At 40.5% G+C, this 20,508-nt stretch overlaps 1 protein-coding gene across 5 annotated transcripts in view; it reads right to left on the reverse strand.

Annotated features, from left to right (window-relative positions):
• The window catches only part of itpr1b (inositol 1,4,5-trisphosphate receptor, type 1b), a 100,019-nt gene that overhangs the window by 59,243 nt on the left and 20,268 nt on the right, over positions 1–20,508 (reverse strand). For 2 of the 5 annotated variants that reach the window (XM_044023603.1, XM_044023601.1), the window contains exons 11-37: positions 20,181–20,225; positions 20,045–20,074; positions 18,633–18,787; positions 13,422–13,521; positions 13,176–13,336; positions 12,939–13,080; positions 12,705–12,863; positions 12,438–12,610; positions 10,951–11,070; positions 10,684–10,875; positions 9,764–10,015; positions 9,526–9,667; positions 9,284–9,437; positions 7,640–7,833; positions 7,416–7,554; positions 7,265–7,319; positions 7,008–7,173; positions 6,705–6,872; positions 6,212–6,280; positions 5,987–6,124; positions 5,025–5,150; positions 4,682–4,882; positions 4,329–4,580; positions 3,307–3,432; positions 2,989–3,117; positions 1,875–1,995; positions 1,596–1,780 (exon numbers count right to left, since the gene is read on the reverse strand). In XM_044023603.1, the coding sequence (XP_043879538.1) occupies positions 1,596–1,780; positions 1,875–1,995; positions 2,989–3,117; positions 3,307–3,432; positions 4,329–4,580; positions 4,682–4,882; positions 5,025–5,150; positions 5,987–6,124; positions 6,212–6,280; positions 6,705–6,872; positions 7,008–7,173; positions 7,265–7,319; positions 7,416–7,554; positions 7,640–7,833; positions 9,284–9,437; positions 9,526–9,667; positions 9,764–10,015; positions 10,684–10,875; positions 10,951–11,070; positions 12,438–12,610; positions 12,705–12,863; positions 12,939–13,080; positions 13,176–13,336; positions 13,422–13,521; positions 18,633–18,787; positions 20,045–20,074; positions 20,181–20,225 (3,894 nt within the window). Of the gene's footprint in view, positions 1–1,595; positions 1,781–1,874; positions 1,996–2,361; positions 2,389–2,839; positions 2,858–2,988; positions 3,118–3,306; positions 3,433–4,328; positions 4,581–4,681; positions 4,883–5,024; positions 5,151–5,986; positions 6,125–6,211; positions 6,281–6,704; positions 6,873–7,007; positions 7,174–7,264; positions 7,320–7,415; positions 7,555–7,639; positions 7,834–9,283; positions 9,438–9,525; positions 9,668–9,763; positions 10,016–10,683; positions 10,876–10,950; positions 11,071–12,437; positions 12,611–12,704; positions 12,864–12,938; positions 13,081–13,175; positions 13,337–13,421; positions 13,522–18,632; positions 18,788–20,044; positions 20,075–20,180; positions 20,226–20,508 lie in introns of all 5 variants that reach the window. The other 3 variants (XM_044023604.1, XM_044023602.1, XM_044023600.1) reach the window with 2 other exon arrangements.

Below are 20,508 nucleotides of genomic sequence, written 5' to 3' on the forward strand. Positions count from 1 at the left end.
ATGAGGCTTCAAAGACAGAGTGTGTGTGTGTGGTTGACTGGATCTTTCTCCTGTTTATTTAAGATGTTCATTTAAGAGCAGAATCACACAATGACAGCCAAACATTCCCGGGGCGACCGCTCCATGAATTTATGTGAGAAAAACAAAATATAGTGGGATGTGCATATGATACACCAACATGTTCCCCTTCTCTACACACACAGCCCCTCACATCTCATGATGATTAGTGAGAAAATAAGAGAAGTTGCATCACAACGCCTGCTGGTCTGGTAATGATTACAGTATGGTTTGGGCTTTTTTTGTGAGCGGGCAATAAAGGGAAGAAAAACTAACACGTGGGGAAAAAAAGAGACTGGGAGAATGTGAAGTTTTTTTCTTGCTTTCTAAATAAAGAAAAAGTGAAGGAAAGCATTTTAGGAACTGCATTATTTTTCTCTGGAAATGAAATGTTCTATAATCAGAGGCAGTATTTTTTGCAATCTTTTAAGTAAAAAAAGATGAACACCACTAAAGCCAAATCCTCAGGGTTCCTGTGACACAAACTGAATCAGATTCTTCAGACTTCCACTTAAAGTTGAGTCATTATTACAAGAAGGGGGGGGGGTAACAGTTGAGTTTTTCCCCAGAATGAACTTTGGAAACACTTCTACAGAATCCTGTTTGTGCTACATTTACCAAAAGCATTATGTCACTGAACAGCACTGGTGGGGGTGGAGTGTGTGTTGGAGGGACCTGACCAGGAACAGTGCAATACCACTATTTTGTGTCCAAGGCGATGCCAACATCACATCCTTGAATATCGACCAATAACGATCTGAAACTGATATTTAGTATCTTTTAAAGTTTTTGACAACACATTGTGCTTAAGTGTTACTCCATAGCCACAACAAATCCATTTCAGAAACATAATGTTCCAACTGTGTCACAAATATTCTGCTCCCATTAAGAAGAACTAAACATCCCATAACATGACTCAGGTGAAATGCTGTGGTTGCTTTTTATTTACTTGTTTAGAGTCTGTTCTTAGTGAAGAGTTTATATAACATTGAGGGTTTTCAAATAGAAAACATTTTGGTAACCTACTGAGAGTAAACATACAAGTTATAAAGTAAAATGTGTAGCAGTATAAATGGCACAATCACAAAACAGCGCAGACACAAGATGGTAGCATGTCACAATGACACAAAGCAGTCATTAATAATGACATACTCGCACATTGTGACATTGTGTGAAAAACCATTTACAATAATAACTTTCCTCGTAATTTACAAGTTGTTCATTATCTAAAAGTAACACACCAATGTCTTGTATATTCAAACCACTGACAAACCAGTTCACACAAGCCTATCAGCCCCACGTGACTTCTCTTTTTGCATCTTAATATAGTTGTTTTTATCTAAAGCCAGACAGTTTCATACATACATCGACACTATGGCAGAAAACACAAAGAAGCACCCACGAAAAGTTTCAGAAGGTTTTTTTCTACTGCTAAAAATAAATCTGGATGTTCATTTTCTAAGAAAAATGAGTGTATCTCATCTGTGATGTTTCTGACCAACAGATGAACTAAAAATACAGAATCTCACGCTACCCACCTGCAGCCTCTCGATTATATTCCTGTAGTCTTTGGAGGTGGTCAGGCCGGAGTCTCTTCTGGACATGTTCTTCGCTGATAGTCTCCAGTTGAGGATGCTCTTCTGTACAACATTGTTGGACTTGACAAACAAGTTGTTCACCTGACTGTCCAAGTCAACTGGGATTGCAATGGCTCTGCTTTTAGCTGGATAAAGGCGAGAATAAAGATATTTCATGCTTTTGCTTGTGTTACAATGGCTCCTTTGTAATGTAATAGCAGAGGTGGCCCAGCGTCTTACCCACGTCTGAGAGCACCTTAATGCAGGCTTCCACTGAGGCCTTCTGAACAGGGTTCAGCCAGTTACAGTGGTAAACCCTGAACACTCCCTGAAGCAGTTGTACAAATACTGGCTGACGAGTCTGTAAGACAGGGGGAAAAAAAAAACCCCCAACTAAGTTAAAAACAGACAATGAAGGAAAACATTTAGCAGGAGGACAAAGAGAATATGAATTTAACGACCAACAAAGGACTTTTGTGTTTATTCCCTCGGTAGTTAGAACACCAAACCACAAAAGTGCTGTGCAGTGTACAACTGTAAGGATGCTTCACCACCTCTAGTGGAAGGGTCTAAAGCTTCAGGTCCAGTGGGCCAGTTGTTTATAATAAAGTGCTCTCCCAACAAAACAATCCTCATCATTGTGTGACAGATGGTACAGCTGATATCTAACACCATGAACACAGAGCAGATCTATCAGCTGGCCACAGTCCTAGAGGACAATAAATACCTCAGTTATCTTTCCAAGAATGGCGGCCTTTTGCGATAGAAAGAGGGTCGTGATGTCATCATGTAAAACACCAGCAGAAGGATTCCGCAGATAGTACAAATGGTTACATAATTAAAGTAACAACACCTTGCACTTTGAAATGTAACAACTCCACATCACATAAAAAAGGTATGTTTAGTCAGACACATGACACCACAGAGGGATTTGGTAATCTATGGAGGATACAGGTAAATATTTATCAATAACTCCTGTGGACAAACAGAACACTGCTACGCCAAGGTCAAAGATACAGTGATGCCACAACTCAACAGTCCACCATCAGCACCACAGCCAAGCTAAATCCTGTGCAACACATACGGCAACAAACTGAGTCTGTGTTCTAATCTACGAAAATGTGTAAACCCACACTTCTAACATTCAAGACCTGATGGTAAATAACGGGTGTTGGGAAACATGTGGGAGAGTCACCTCTACTTACATACATGTGGCAAGTCATCTATGCAAAGGGAAGAACGTCATTATTGTGTAGTTCATGCAAACATGTGAGGAGGCCTCCTCTATTTCAAATGTGTGCGACTGTCTGTCATATGTGTACTTCAAATGCTGAACAGCAGAGTCCAGGATTACCTGCAGGCTTGTGCTCTGGTCAGAGAACGGAGAGCTGAAGAAACATGTGACGATGCTCATGACTGTCTCGGTTACGTACCGCTCGAGCATGGTATCTGCATGCTTCCTGTCACTGGTGTTGTTGCACACCTAGGTAATGACAGAAACGATATCAGTATCAGTAAAACACGGTCACTGAATCACACTTCCTGCATGTGGGTGACAGGTAACATTATGTCCACTGCATGCTGTGTTGGCATAATCACCCAAACCCATGGTAGAGCAAAGCCCTGCCTTTCTACTGACCACACAGGCGAGATACTGTGTGTAATGGCTCACCCTACAGATGTCCACCAGGAAGTTCTCAAACAGTTTCCACATATGGTTGGATGTATAGATCTCCTTCATCTCCACCTCGGTGTCCACATAACAGTGATTAAGGAAGTTGATGTAGGCAACCTTTACCTGTTTGGATGCAAAACAAACAAACAGAAGAAGTCACATTGACTGTGTTTGAACACAGGAGGCAAAAAAGCATTTTAGCTGTGAGGTCAGACCCTACGAGAACCTACACAAACTGCACAACATGCGATTTTCATTCACTGTTGTTCAGCACACGTCTACTTCATCTTAAAGGTGATATATATAAGAAATGTATTATATGTATATATTGTTGAAAAACGAGACAGACATGTTGGTTTGGATACTTTTCTTCTGGACAGAGAAGCAACACTGGGAACTTCAGCCAAGTTTAGCTAATGCCCAGTCTCGCTCTCTCTTCCTTTCTCTTGTACACTTTGTCTATGGATATTCAAGGTATATAACGTTCTTATGGCCCATTATTGTCACCTTGTCATCTCCTCTCATCATATTATAATGCTGCTCGAAAGCAGACACCCGTAACCAAAAACTGCGTATAAATACTTATTTACTTTGTCTTCATATCTTTACTTTGATATATCTTTACTTTTTTAGAGTACGCTATTGTAAGAACAGTTTTAACGCTCATAAAACGAATATCATAACTGATCATAGGTGCAAGATGCAATGTACTGCATCACAAGTTATTAGTAAACAAATCTGTCTGTGTGTTGTTATCGTGGCATAAAAGACATGTTAACTCTGAATGCTAAAAGCTCAGAGTTCAGGATGTCCTGTATGCAGTTTTTTTATTTGTCCACTTGAAAGTGATTCATCAGATTTACTTCCAAAGTAAATGCTTCATTTGAAGTTACAAACTTGCACCTTGACCTTAAATCTCAACAAAAACTACATCTGTGCCAGTGACTAAACACATACAGATGACATTGTTTGCCACGTATTTAACTTGAAAACAAATAAAAGAAACAGATTCCTCATACTTCAGGGATGCAGTCTTCATGGGTGACGACACGCACAATATCATCCAGGGGCAGCAGAGAGTTACACTTGATCTCGGTGTACACGTTCTTGCCCTCAGTGCAAACAGCCAGCAGTTCCACCAGGTGGATGTGGTACATTAGAGGGCTGTTTTCGTCCATGCGGTCTCGCTCCGAGCGCATCATCTGGATGAGGGTCTGAAAGGAGGCGCGATCATTGTAGAAAACCAAAACATCCTCGCCTGAGTTCACCAGCTGAGTGACGAAATCAGTCCAAAGAAATTGAGTCAGCAATGCATTGAATCACATTCACCCGTGTATAAAATACAGTATTTTATAAGATTCATAGCACAGACCTCAGCCATAACAATGTCCTGACATTTCTTGATGAACTTATTCTCAGCCTTCACAATGGTCTGCAGGAACTTCAGGTACTGGACGTGACGACCATGAGACTCAGTGCAGTGGACAAAGTGTTGCACCACGCGCTCATTGATTTCACTGCACAGCTGGAAGTTATTCATGAAGATGTGCTGCATGGTGACAGCCTCCAAGATCTGAGAGAGGTGGCAGATGTCAGGACAGGACAGGATAGAACAACAATACGTGAATTGCAGATGTTTCCTTCCCGCTGACAGATGTAATTAAAAAACTCAAATTAACAAAACATCTCCTCTGAGTAAACCCGATGCTACTCACCCCTGGATTAAGAAACAGGTTGATGTGCTTGTGAAGCAGAGCCTGGTTCTGCTGATTCCCTGCACAGAAATTCTGCAAAAACTCATGAGCCGTTTTCATGATCTCCTGCATCCGGATATCCTCGCCCTAAGGTACATGACACAAGGTCAGACATCTTCTTTTTTTATACTGAAGTGATGGTTCTGGTTACGTATATGAAGTACTGAAAAACAGTCAGTCAGTGCTGAATGCACACTGGAAACCAGTTTCAGACATGTGAAAATGTGGCTGCCAGCAGAAACACAAGGAAAAAGACACTTCGGTCACATAATAAAAATACTAACTTAATAAAATCTAGGCCCACATAAGTCTATGATAGCTGCTTTATCCTATCATTTGAGCTTTTAAATACTGTCAAATGAAGCTGTAAATTGCTTACTTTCCTGCACCAAGGTCCAGAGAGAAATATGTGTTTTTAGTTTGCTGTAACACAGGAGCTGCTGGTCTGCTGCTGCCTCCTTTGGTAAGTGTGTGTTTAAATACTGAATTTAGGATATAACACATCAGAACTTACTGATGGAGGCAGCAGTGGTTCAACAACTCCTGTGTGCCATGATGAAACATTTGATGATTATCTTTATGGTCTTTGGTGTAAGAGTGAGCCATTTACAAAGTGACAAAAACTAAAGTCCTCATCTGAAAAAGTCTGTCTCATGTCAAGATGAATATCCTTGGATATTTCAGACTCCAGCAGGTGTAGATTTTATGAGCTCAGCCTTTTGTTAGATGGCCAAAATCTGTTTTTCCTTGTGTCCTTGCTGCCAGCCATGTTTTCAGTGAGAGCAAGCTTCCATGACTCAAGCTGCTACACAGCATGGCGGGTGCACCCTGGGCATATAGAGCACAATAAGCAGATAAACTGCAAATGTCTACACGTCACGTAGTGTTTTTGAGCCTCCCTAAATAATCCGCATGCAATGCACCTTCTCATAGGGGATCTGCAGCAGCTCCAGCACCACACTGTGAGCTCCCATGTTCCTCAGCAGCCTCTGTTGCTGCTTCTTACTCTTCTTCCCGGAGCTCCCCTCCTGGACACATAGCTTACTGAGGCGCAGCAGGATCTGAAGGCAAACAGCAGGATGGGTATTTATTCCAGATGCCAGATCACAAACATGAAAACACAGCATTTGGGCTAAGAATAGTCTTACCTCTTTTACAACCCTGTAGTTGTAGCTGCTGGTGCTTTCTGTCTTTTTGTCAGAACCAAGTGAATCTCCCTAAAAACAATCAGGAAAAGAGGTGTTATAGCATTTTCATTTTGAAGGCCACACAGGTGATCATTTGCTACTATTACAAGAATGATGAAACATTGGTACTGTGCGACTGGTTTTAGAATTACTATTTATGTATCAAGGTCAAGATGCATAGGTCATTGTAGTCTGCATATCACACATTAATGGATCAAATAATGAAAGGATTATTCAACACAAGTATCCAGGCATCTAGCATGATGATAAACACATAAAAGATCTAATCTAGAAATAATCCTGCTTTCAGTGTCTGTGCAGAAATGTCTTGGCTTTTTTGTTTTTTTTACATAAAGGCTAAATCAAATAATCTATACTGAGGAATACAATGAGTGTCTTCTTGCTTCATGTATTCAAAGGTTAGCTCATGTTTCTAAGTGATGGTACACTAAACCTTCTTCTTGTTGTCAGATTCAGAAGGTCCATCTCCGTCCATCGCATCCTCTCCTTGCCTCTTGTACACCCACAATTCAGATTTCTCAACGATGGACCGCAGCTGGTCCAGGTCTGACTTAATCTGCTTATAGTTATCCACGTCCTGACTTGTCACCAGCAGTTGGACCTGAAGCGAAGTGAGGGGAGAAACAGATGTGCACATTTAAATATCATGTAAAAAGGTTTCTAGTGCTGTAGTGAAATATTACTGTGCACATGACCACATATTAAAATGAAAATGGTGGTACAGTGAAGGTCTTACTTGTTTGAAGGCCATGAGGACCTCCTGCCTCTGGCTGAAGTGTCTGAAGAGCAGGTGAAGCGCTCCAGACACGAGAGGTGGATAGTCGTGCATGGTCAGGTGGAGCAGGACCCTTAGGAAAGTACGACCACCGTGGTCATCCAGGTCTAGCGGAGTGTTCTCCTCACTGTAAAGACAATGCAACAAACATAAATTAACATAAATCTTTATTTTATAGCTTCTTCAGAAATGGAAAGACCAGGAAGCTTTGGATTTACCTTCCTCCAAAGATCCCCTCTGCCTGTTCTTCAATGTTCTCAAAGTCAAGATTTCCTGGAGTAAAAAACAAAACAAAAGTGTTAGGATTGATATGGGAAAAACATGTGAGTAAAAATGCATTTAAGACCACAGTCATTAAATCACTTATACCTGGCATCTGGCCTGGGACATTGTTGGTTCCATTCTGAATGGCTGGGTTTTCTCCTTGTGGGTTGTTCTCATCAAACTCACGTTTGAAAATGCACAGTAGGCAGGAGATCCTGTAGTCCAGCCTCACATTCAAAATAAACTAAAAGGCAAAAAAGAACAGTGTTACGCTACGGATAAAAAGCGTTGATTAGATTAAAAGAAGAACTAGCGTTTCGATATTCCACCTGCAGAATCTCAATGATCTTCAGCTTGGTGTCCATGACCATGATGTCTTCTCTCTCTGGTTCAGTCTGAGTTTTGACCACGTCTCCCTCGGGCTGATGAGTTGGTGTGGCGGGCAATAGGCCACCTCCTCGTAGCACTACCTGGGTCATCAGCTCCCCAACTCCATGAATGGACTTCATCACATTGCTGCCAGCTACAACATAAATAGTGAATTCAAATTCAAAGACATGGTGGATGTTTGTGTGTTTTAAAGGCAAGGCAAGTTTATTTGTCTAGCACTATTCATACACAGGGCAACTCAAAGTGCTTTACAAAGGCATAGACAATACATAAAAAAAAATCCCAGAAAAAAAGCAAGGCATTAAAATGACATTAAAATCAACATTACAATTAAAAAAGACATTTAAATTGTAAGAGATGAATTCATTCTTGTCTTTCAAATGCAGTAAGATGATTATTTGAGAATGTGAGAGGAAGCTGCAATAAAAAATAATGTTTTCAGGCCAGATTTAAATGAGCTGACAGTCCAAGCAGACCTCAGGTATTTAGGAAGTTTGTTCCACAGGCGAGGAGCAGAATAAATGCTGCTTCACTTTGTTTGGTTCTGCTTCCAATAACAGACAGTAAACCTGTCCCTGATGATCTTAAAGATCCAGTGTATAAGAATTAGTGACATCTAGTGATGAGACTGCTGATTGTAACAAACAGACTCCTCTTCTTCACTTTCCTTCAGGGAATTATGGTTATGAGAAGGTGAGCCTATCAGCTCCAAAAAGCCTATCAGGTCCAAAATGACTCCTGTGCTGCAGACAGGAAGAGATGTCAAAACAGAGGGCAAGAGCAACATAGTGCCTAGAAAATGAGACTGTTGCAAACAGGTGGGAATGTGACTGAAAAACACAAAGAAGCACCCGCAAAAAAGTTTCAACATGAAGTCTACTGCTTAATAAGCCCAGTCATTCAGCAGTTCTGTGTGCATGCACTGCTGCTGTATACACACGAAAGCTCCCTCAGTCAGCTCTGATAGCATTGGTTGACAGAGCATGTTTTAAGATGAAGGACGCAGCATACAAATAATGTTACACCATTTCTGTCCACAAAGACCAGACAGAGAACAATAATAACGACAACAAAATATCACACAGTTACACACTCGAGCTTTAAAACCAAGCTCTAAAATAATCTGTAATCTCTGGTAATCAATTTAAATCTGACATGAACCACAGCAACAGTAATATTAATGGTGTCTGGAAACCTATGAGGGTTAGGCACTTTTTTTGAATGACACGCACATAAAGAATTAATCAGATAATCAATCCGACAACATTTGAGCCAACTACATACGTCACTCGTCATAGATTCTCAGTAAGGCACAGATTCTCAGTAAGGCACAGATTCTTTGAACTTTCATGACTAGTTTTTCCAGTTGTATTATAGTTTAATCACAGCAGCACAAGATGCTGGTCAGGAGACAGAAACTTCTGTTAAAGGGGATAAATATACACATGGATGGTGTTGTTTTTGTATTACTTTTTACTTTTTAAAAGGTTTACTTACCTCAAACTTGACCCTGCAGGTCAAGTTTGAGGAAGTAAACTTCAGAATCAGTTGAGGGAGTAAGGCTCACGGAGATGGACATTTACCTTTGTTCTCCTCTTCCTTCTCCATCTTGTTGATGGGGTATATGGTACTAACATGAACACAGTCCAAAATGTTCAACAGGATCTTTGTCAGTCGAAGCAGGTCACTGAAGTTGTAAAAGCCGAAATAAATAAGGTTCCTGGCGAGGTTCACAACCTACAAATGAGAGAATTCACAACCATAATTAAGAACGTAATTAAAACCAGTGACTAATCTGTTATTTGGCTCCATACTGCGGCTTTACCTCAAAGGTGAGCTTGTTTTTCTCCCTGTCTGAGAAGGGAATGTTCTGCGACACCACCTCTCTCAGGTAATTCTCTACAAAATCCATTGTGAGGCAGAACCGCTCTTTGATCTCATCTCTGGTGGTTCCATCATTGTCATAGCTGGATAATGAGATGAGGGGCACAACATGTCACCTACACACATGTCCTCAGAATGTAACCTCAAGTCAGGTAAATGTTTTCCTGTGGCAAACTCACTCATCAATTGCAATTTTAGAGGGAATCTCAGACCAGAGACGAGCATATTTGACGGGTGTGACCTGCTCCTGAGGGTCGCGGTCTACGTGCATGTGCAGCATCAGGCGGCAGAACGAGGCCCGCAGGTCATAGGGCAGGTCCTCGTCCGACATGCAGCGCAGAATCAAGTCCACGTCCAGCTGACCAGAGATCTTGTTGATGGCCAGGTACTGACGGTCCAGGCACATGCGGGCAAAGAGGTTCAGCTGACACCTGATAGGAGTGTTAATAAGAATGATTTATGGTCAATACTTCATGCTTGTGAGGTGTGGTGTCATTTACGATTTTGATAACCACACATGATTTTGACGGCTGTCTGGATTCTAATGCAGCTCACAGTACTTCTTCAGATTCAAGCTGCTGTCAGTGACGCAGATGGATAACCTTTGGGTAAACTCTGGTTCATTGACATCATTAGCATACCCTTTCCTCCCTCCCTACATCATCTCATGAACACATTTTTTGAGGGAGGGGCATTTATTCACCAACAAACAGCCTCACCTCATGCACAGAATGGTCCGCCTCTTTGTGGAGAGAGAAAAACTACTCGACAAGAGAAATCATGCGGTACTCTGTGTTAATAATACCGTGATATTGAAGTGGGTCAGAGGACATCAGCTGAGGAGACAGTCTCTTATCCCTCCAGAGGACAGATTGCGTTCATGCATTCTAAGGAATGTGGCCACATGCGTCCTAAAAATCACCTCTGAATATGTATTTTGTTGTGATTAGAGCACACATTCAGGACAGATTGGAAGCATTCAGATTTTACTTAGCGTGAACTGCACTGTGAGGATACTTCAGGACGGATGTTAATACCAGGTCTGAACAGGACCCGAGAGACCCATGTCACTGATATAACATAACATATTCAGTCTCACCTGTAGTAGCTGACCACCTCCTGATCGTCCTTCTGGCCTTCTTTTGCATCCTGGGCCAACTCCCTGATGCTCTTACTTCTGATTTCCTTACAATTGTCCTTCCAAAAGAGCCACACCTCCTCCTCATCCTCTGCCTCCAACGGACTCTCTCCATTTGTCAACAGCTCAATCTCAAACTTTGATAGGACCAATCTAGGGACAAGCACACAACTTAGTCCAGGACGCTCTCCACAGCTGTGAGATACAAGAGAAGTATGAGGAACTCACTTGGTTTCAATGAGGATGTCAGCATTGGAAGGGTCAAGCACTGCATTACAGATAAGCTCCTGGGTCACAGGGATGGACTTGTTCATAGACACACAGAGATCTGACAGGTAGTCCAGAAACCTAGGTATGGATGACAACGCATGTAATGTTTTTCCAAATTCACTATGATAGGGAGAAGAGAGATGCAAGATCAATTTGGAAAGTATTACTAATAGTGCCGTTAAACTAAACTTCTCTTTGGGTGTACTGATCAGATGAAACTGTACATAATTGCGAGGGCATATATAAAATAATAATTATGAATGTAATCACCAAAACAGTCATGTTTGAAAGTTTACACACCCTCTAATGTTTAGTATGACAATATACACACAAGTTGACACACGCTGAAGTTTAAATGGCTGTTCAGGCTAAGCTTCAACCCCTGTGAATTGTTGGAAGTATAGTCTCTGTGTGAAAAGTCACTACACTTGAGACATACACATTCATACTCATGGGGAAATCAAAATAACTGGCAATGGACCTATGAGAAAAGTAGTGACACATAAAAATCAATAAGAGGATATATAAACATATCCAAACTAGTAGTATTTAAACTCTCATAAAGTAGTGGAAAAGTAGGGGTCTACTTGTATCAAGACAGATTATTATTATCTTATTATTATTCTTACTATACCATCAGTTCAATTGTTAAACACTAGGTTTAGAGAGAAGTCAATAAGGTGTATCTGGGTGTATGTAAGTTACACGGACTTAAGTCAAAAATCGAAGGAAAGATGAATTCACTATTGGAGGACAATTTACACTCATTAGTCCAGAATCTGCATGTGGGACACACACATTACAATGATCCAAAAATAGGTCTGAGGTAACAGAAGAAAAGGGAAAGATCTGAAGTGGCTATAAGCAGCTACTGACCTTAATGTCATTGAGCTGCTTTGGGAAAATTTCACGCAAAACAAACCAGGAGTACACATTGGAGGCCTTTCCTTTAGACAGGAAGAAGACCAGGCCGCAAAATCACAAAAGACTGAAGGCTAAGGACTAAGGGTATGAAGAATTTATGGACACCATCTCAGTATTTGCTTTATTTTGATATCTTGTTTAATTAATTTGCTACTTTCTCAGAAACGCGCTTTGCCTCATCGCGCCTGTTTTCCTTGAAGCATGGTACACATCTCACAAAGTCTGCCAGGGTGTGTAAACACATGAGCAGAACTGTAGTAAAGAACCTTCTTTATTCAACCTTCCGCATCAGCCTGAATAACACAGTGACACAGCAGAATCACACACACAAACTGTCAGCAAATAAGCCTCCGAGCCAAAATACTGCACAAGCTGTTACACTAAAACCCCTCAGCACTTGAATACATTTACATGGATTTAAATTCCTGCTAGACGTTAAACAAACAAATTTCACCCAAAATGGCCACAGCAGGTCTTTCTGTGTCAGTTTTATGATAGCAGTTTCTTCCTGTAAGCCTCACCTCGGCTCCCGGTTCTTCCTCACCAGTGTGACAAATGTGTCTATCTCAGCAGCTGTGATATGTTTCTCCAGGAGCTTCCTGTTGTTGTGGAGCAGAGCTGTTATTGTGTCTTCTGCCAACACGTCGTATCCTATCTGCTTTTGCATGAAGCGGAATTGTTTGGCAATATATTCCTGCAACGACCCAGAGAGAGTAAATGTTTACTATGAAGAAAAACAAAATTACAGTACCACAGTCAGTCAGAAAGGCGCCGTCGTGTCCACCCACCTGGTTCTTCCGATAGTCCTGCTGGGAATGGCGTAACACTCTGTAGCAAAGCCGGCAAATGTGTCTAAAAGGAGCGTGGCGCTGGTCACCAAGTTCTTCCAAACGAAGCATGGGACCATCACCACTATCTGTGAAAGGGGCTTGGAGGAGTTTGAAAATCTGCAATGGAAAAGAAGCATTTTTAAATCTTTAATCCAAACAATGTCGTTACAGTCTCCGCGGTTTAAGACCAACCTGTTTCAGGATATTCTGCTCTCTCATGAGTTTTTGTCTCTCTCTGTTGGGTTTGTTAACCATGATCTCCAACACATCTTGCCCACTGTTGGGAATGTCCACCACAAAGAAAACTAGATCTTCAAGAAGCTTGGTCACAAACCTGAAAAGTAAATCAAGTCAAAATATTTCAGTGACATTTGGGTTTAAATTTATATTTGAAATTTAAAGATACATACAATTGCTCTGCTATTTTACCTCCTCTCATTTTGTGTTATGGTTCCCTTTTCCAGCTTGCCAGCAATGGACGCCAACACTTTACTCGCATCATTAGCAAAGTCTAAATCACGTACTTCAGCTGGCGGCACAGGTACAATGGCAAACGCTTCCTTGTCTTCTTTGACTCCTGATGTTCCAATCTGAAAAAAAAAAACAATTGTTTTATCACACCTGTTGAGAAAAACCTCGGCCATGCCTCGTATTCTGATCACATCCAGTACTCACTCGTAACATCACTGGTTTCTCCTCCTCTTTGTCGATGGGGTTGTTGGTGCTGTGAACCCACGTGTTTGTGCACAAATGTCTTAGCCTCACATACGAGCTCCTAAAAGAGAGAGTGGAGTGAGACAATGAATCCAGCTGCAGGAAGGAGAAAATCAGAATTTCCTTTTTCCTTCCTTTTTGAATGTGAAAGAACTTTAGATTTACAAGAGAGGAAGGAAACATTGCACAGTTCCAATTAATTCAACAGATGCTCTTAAGTGAGGTTGGCAATAATACAAAAAAAAGGGCACAATTTCACTTTTTTACCTAATGACCTCTGTGACTTAATTACCAGACCACAACTGTGGAGCAGAATGAACACAGCAAACTTCATATTCATATATTATATTTTATATTAAATTCATAGGATAACCTAACCTCCTGTGGTTTAGTTTAATTGAAATTTTTGGACACTTAACATGAACCCAGCCACAGGTGAGCCACAGACAGTGGTCACCTAGTCCCAGGAGGGTTGCGTCAGGACAAGCATCTGGAGCAAAACCTTTGCCAAATAAAATATGCAGATCACTGTAAACGGCATAACAGGCAGATGATCCGCTGTGGCAACCCATAAAGGGAAAAGCTGAAAGAAGAATAATAATACTTGACATGGCCCAGGGTCGACATGCTCCATGAGTGAGATAAAGATTTCTTCATTTGTTTTAATAATTTCCATGTCTTATCATAGTATTATTTAGTACATTTAGACTGTGTGGGTGAGGAACTAAAGTAAAAACCAATTAAAAGAGGCAGAACAAGCTCTTTTACCTCTGAAAAGTCCATGACCTTTACTTTTTAACCATCCTCAGGCTGATAAATCAGCTTCAGCACACAACATACTGCAAATCTCATAATCTTTTTGGGCCAGTTGCCAGGAAACTGGAATAAATAGATTCACGTTCCCAAGAGAACAAAAGTAGTTAGTATTAATGAGCCCATGTCCTTTGTTTACTGGTGTCCTATTCAGACTTTAATAATGTGCATAAAACCTTGACCTTGAAGTAATAAAATAAAGTAGTAGTAGTAGTTGTTGTAGTAGGTGTTTTGATGAGGCTGAAACCATCATCATTTAACCTTAAGTACCACCTTAAGTACCACAGAAACTTACAAAAGTTGGCTGAGACATGATGACTCAGACTGTCTTCCTGTGGTTTTGGCTGACATACCAGTAACCAGCACAACCTTCATTTGATTTGGCCACGTTTTCAACAAAAGAACTGCAACAATAACACGATGAATGTCCCATTTAGATAGATGTGTGTTAGGGCTGCGCGACGTTGGGAAAACAAGCAATATGTGATAACTGCTGCTGAATATTGCAATGAAATAATGACATGAACACCATTTGTTGGAAGATTATTGATGTGATGTGATGTGCCATCTTGCTCATTTTCATTGTTGCGTTGTTTTCGTTGACTGTTCGCTTGGGTTTGTATTGTAATATGCATTAGTCTGCATGCGCTGCAGAACAAGAACCTGCTATAAGCCAGTTTTATGTGAATCTGATTAACTATGACAAAAATAACACAGACCCAGGCTGTGAGTAGACTATACAGGCACTGAAACCAAATGAAATCCAATATTTCCATTCCAACAACATGATTTTATTTAATATTTTAGTATAGTGTGCCTCCTTTAAAATATGTTCTGTATTTAAAACAAAAATATCTATCAGCTAAATAAAAGTTAAATAAATGTTTACGTCTCTGCATGGGGGGTTTCAGCTACAGTCTGCAGTTAGCATCAAACCTCAAAAGATAGTTTGTCTACTGCGGGCTATTGAAAAAACATGGTGGTCTAAAAGAGTGGCCTCCGTGGAGCTTACTACTACTTATTACTTACTTAATGATAAGTTTGCAATATGTATATTTATCTTCTGAGAAATGTCTCTTTTGGGCCACACAGTGACACATGTGGCTGGCACTGTTGCCTCACAGCAAGAAGGTTGCTTGTCTGGGCCTTTCCCTTTTAAAAAAACATGGAGTTTGCATGTTAGGTGTGAGTGAAGGTTTGTTCATCTCTATATGTTGGCCCTGCAATGGACTGGACCTGACCAGGCTTTTTCGCCCTATGACGATGATCAACTTCACCGCTCCCTCACTCTCACTCGACAACTCACTCAGTGCTCACCCACAAAGCACGGCCCTTCATAGAGCCGCAGCACTCTTACAACACAGGAGCTGCAATAAACAGGCTCTTGGATAACCTTAACCACCCTCATTAACATCTCCTTTTCTTCCTTTTGCTCATTCCTGACATTAGACAAATTGTGATATTAATTTTGTTCTCAATGTTAAAGAGGCTTTCTATTAGTTTTTTCCTATTTTCCTTAACCTTAAACAGGAGGCACCTGGGTATGAGTATGTCAGAGAGACTTCACTTTATATCTACAATGTAAAAATCAATTCAGTTTCCATGGGTACTTCTGAAAATTGAATTCTGGTCTTTTATTAAATATATATTGAAGGTAAGTAGTGATCATTTTATAGATTTTACTATATATTATAAGGTAGTATGAGTGTCAATATCGCATTGTGCTGAATTGAATTGAATTGAACTGAACAATGTATTATTAATAAAAGGTGTCCTATAACGTGTATATCCTTGTTTGATATGATTTAATTTATTTGACATAGATACAAATATATAAAGACAGTATCACACTGCATCACAAATACTTTAAGATGTCGAGGATGAACACATAAAAGTTATTTCCATTGTGGTCTTAAAATTTTAAACGAACATAATATACATCACCAAATATTCAAACTTTTATCCAGAAAAACTAATAATACATCAAATATAACACGAGAAATTGAGTCAATTCTTTGTTCTGGTCTAATAATCAATTCTCACAAGCTGTTTTTTAAACCTCGATTTAAGACCGAGCAGATTTGATCGCACATGGAAGTGAATTCAATTCACCCGTTACTTGTAAGAAACAAACACGAGCAAGGAGCAAGCTTTGTCAACAAACTGCCTGAGCAGAGACTGTGTGTGTGTATGTGTGTTTCATGATTACTGTATAGTCACTAGTGACCTGTACAGTGCCATATTTTTAACACAAATTCACTACACATAGTAACGTCTGTGCCAACTGTGTCTTTCATTCTAAAAGCATCAAGTCTGCTTCAAGTGTGTGTGTGCGTGTGTGGCTCATCAGGCCTTAAGCATAGACATCAGTGGGCATATTCTTGGCAGGCATTACGTAACCACTCCCACTAAAGCTAACAGGCTTACCTTTGTGTACTGGTTCTCTCAGGCCTTAATTAGCCCCCTGGCTAAACTGTGACGAACAGGGTTATTTCAGGTTTGGATGGGCGGGGCTAGCAGCACACAGGCATGCACATGACGGTGTAACACAATAGGGGCTTTGAATCAAGGTGGATAGTTTCTGTCCTTATCTGATGAGTTGTGACGGGGACAAACGTGCTACGGTAATTTTAGAACGATCCAATAACACACTGGAGGCTTATTATAGATGGCCAAAACGTGGAAATATACAGCAGTTACTGCTCAGCCAAGACGTCATGGGAAAGAAGCAGCTTTAACCTGCAACCTCCTGAATTATCACATTACTTTCACACCAAATACAAACAACAGTTGGGGAAAACCGCTGTTTTGCTAAATAAAACCTGTACGTCAGCATTGACTCATTTTAAGCTGGCCTTGGTTTAAACAGCAGATTTCCAGAGAAAGCATTCAACTGCCAGATGATGAGTGAAGACACATGCAATGTTAACAAAACATATGATTTGTGGTTTTAGCACTGACTCACATCAAGGTTTTTTTTTTTGCCATTTCTTTTTACTAGAGCTCAACTCATATGAGTTTTTTTATGTTTTATGTTTATGTTTTTTTGTCTTTTTCTTCTATCTGATAATGTATTAATTAAATATCAAATATATCAAAAACAGATCAAAAAAGTTCAACTTTTGGATGAAAGTTTTTTTGCCCTTAGCAGCATGTGTCATGTTTCTGCAAACAGAATTGTGCGATAACCACACCATATTTGGTTGCTGCTGAACAAAAAGAGGCAAAAATCGTCCCCATGATTCAACATCTACCTCAACAATAGCTTTACGTGCCATACCGAGATTGTCCTCGTATTGGGTGCCTGTGCTATCAAACCGTGACTCCAAAATTCACACTGACACAGAATCAGGTGTTGATTATTTTAGCAGGCTCACTTCCCATGGTTCACCTTAAAACAGAACCAAAAAAAAAACCACACAATCACTTTTCCTGTGAAATAATATTTTGAGCAGTGGTTCTAGCAGGGAAAAGTACCAGATCATGCGCTGGACGGGAAACCCCTTCAGAAGGATGACTGCAGCATTGTGTCTTGTAATTTTTTTCCGGGAAACTTTTATTAAATACTCTATCCCAAGGAAATTAAATTATGAGAGTACAAAACCAAAATAAGACTGGCCCGCAGACCGGATGTTGAATATCCACTGTGCTTGTTATTTTCCCACATAGTGTAAAACCACCCTATGACCACATTGATAAAACCATCGGAGCCACTACAAGAGGGGACAGTGAAGTGTCCTACGGGCACACCACGTTTGGACTGTCTTGGCTTTCAGTTAAAGGTATATATACATGTATATGGCATACTGATGTTCATTAATATGCCGTATCCCTCTTCAATAAACATTAAATAATGACATAAATTGCATCGAGTATTAAGTTTCCTGTGATTTGTACAGTGGCTGAGGATGAAATATGCTTGTACAATACTATGGTTTACACTCTTAATGAGAAAAAGATTGGGAAGCCCTGGTTTCCATCATAATTGCAAAAACTCAAACTGTCATCACCAGAAAAAACCTGCGCTGTTGAATAAAAATCCCCCTCTGCTTTGCACGTGTTAAGAGTTAAGAGTTTATTGCTGACACAGTTAGATTTGTGCCTGACATCACATGATCATTCTGATTAGGCAGCATGGTTTTTATTATTACTATTTAACAAACATTTTTTTCAAACATTAAATTGGGTTTTTCCTTGACGAGTGTCTGCCATTTCCTCCAACATTTAATTAAGGCATGTACTGTACGTACATTATGTGAGTCATAATAAAGTAGGCAGCTCTAGAACGATGGTTTTGGTGCGAGTGCGCGTGTGCATGTGTGTGTGTGTGTGTTATCATGCATGCTTGCACTATTTCACCTGGGCACCATGGAGTCCCCTCCTCTCAGCGTGGTAGGATCCAGCTCAAAGATGGAGGAGATGTCCATGCCATCGGGAACTGGTACCAGCGTGTACATGATTTTCTCCTGCGGCGCTCGCAGACGACCGCGCAGTGCTTCATTATCTGAATCCAGCTAGAGTGAGAAAACATGTGGCAATACTTTACACAGTGAAGTTCATGAATAAATCAAGACCACTGAGTGAATATTATTGATCCTGAGCTATGATGAGACAGGGAAGTTATTTATCAGTTCTTACTCCTCCTGTCACAGGCTGTGATCAGCTTCAGTCAACATCACTACAGACAATTGGGCTTTGAACAGAAGCTCTGATAAGGTCAGTGTTGATTTGTACAACACTGCCACCCAATGGTTATTTACAGAAAGACATCGCCTGAGATGATGGTGTAGAACGTAACATGAAAGCTAAATTAAAGTTAGTGGAGGTGTTAAAGCCTCTATCAGTGATGCCGTCTTTTGTCTAACTTCCTGACCTATATTTTATTTTGATCTGTTTTTAAATCTAAAGATCTGATCTAAAGTGAATGATACTGAGCCCTGTCGCAAGATCACTATAAACATAAATAGAGCAGACGAATAAGCTCATAAGCATTTACCAGTGCTATACAGCAGAAGATGATGAATCGGGCTCTAGCATTTGTTCTGTTTATGTGTGGAGAAAAACACAAAGAAGAGGCGGCGGATACACCACATACGCATTGTATCCCACATACCAGCATTCTGTTTATGTTCTGTCAGCATTGTATTTGACTGTGTTGCTCTAATTGATACATCATTTCATGTTGCAATCAGTTGGCTAATCAGTAGATGTAGCTAGTAGCAGCGCACACACACAGTGAGATGGTAATCCTAAATTTCTGACACTGTCGGAAAGTTTTGCACAAGCTTTATGAAACGGTGACTGCCAAGAAACTGCCATCTTTGGACCTCTTTCACAGTATGATAAGGGACGACCTCTAAAAAGCCAGGATCATAGAAATCTCCACAACCATTTCACGTCGGGCATCTTTCATCTGGGACATGCCAAAATAATTACCCGACTTAACTCCCAACAAGTGAGGACCACCTCTTTATGGAGTTCTGGCGCCTGAGTGGATAAAATGTGGTGAGATACTGGGAATGTTTCTGCTGGATTTTGTTTAAGAGCTCTGAGGCTCATGTCACTGAGCAGAGACTATAGATCAGTGATAGAAAATAGAGCTATTTAACATGTATCTCAATAGTGTTTCACTGCCAGCCGTTATAATGATAAGGTGTCAAAGAGAAACTAGACACCAAAGCAGGAAGGGCAGAATGATTATAGATTGTGCAGACATGACAATGATGTAATGAATGCTGAGGCCATATAAAGTGACAATCAAATGACAGTACCTGGAAATTAAAAGGTGCAAAGTCCACCACCTAGACCAGAAAGCAAAGATCCACCACATTAAACAGATTAGATCAATAGCAACGGGGCAACTGGCGCGGCGTTGCTAGGCAATCGCATGGAGGGAGATCGACTTACCGAGGATCGCTGCTCAGCATTCTCCTCCTCAAAGTCTGGGTTCACCTGGAACTCAAACACACACACGCACAGGTTAAATACTGTCCTCAGCATCATTAATTATTAAATCTACACATATGTGGCTCAACAGTTTATCCAAACCTCTAAAGTAAACAAAACAACCTCCTAAAATTAATAAGTGGTAGCATTATGAACCTATTGTGCCACAGACACACGGTGGTGCAACACACCTACCATTTGCACTCAGCATGACCTTAAGGGCTTGTTGTTTCGAGTGCTACGTCTTCACATTAAAAGCATTAAATTGAAAAAAACAAAGACTACTACT

The sequence above is a fragment of the Solea senegalensis genome, linkage group LG4, assembly GCF_019176455.1.
Source record: "Solea senegalensis isolate Sse05_10M linkage group LG4, IFAPA_SoseM_1, whole genome shotgun sequence".
Classification (NCBI taxonomy): domain Eukaryota; kingdom Metazoa; phylum Chordata; class Actinopteri; order Pleuronectiformes; family Soleidae; genus Solea; species Solea senegalensis.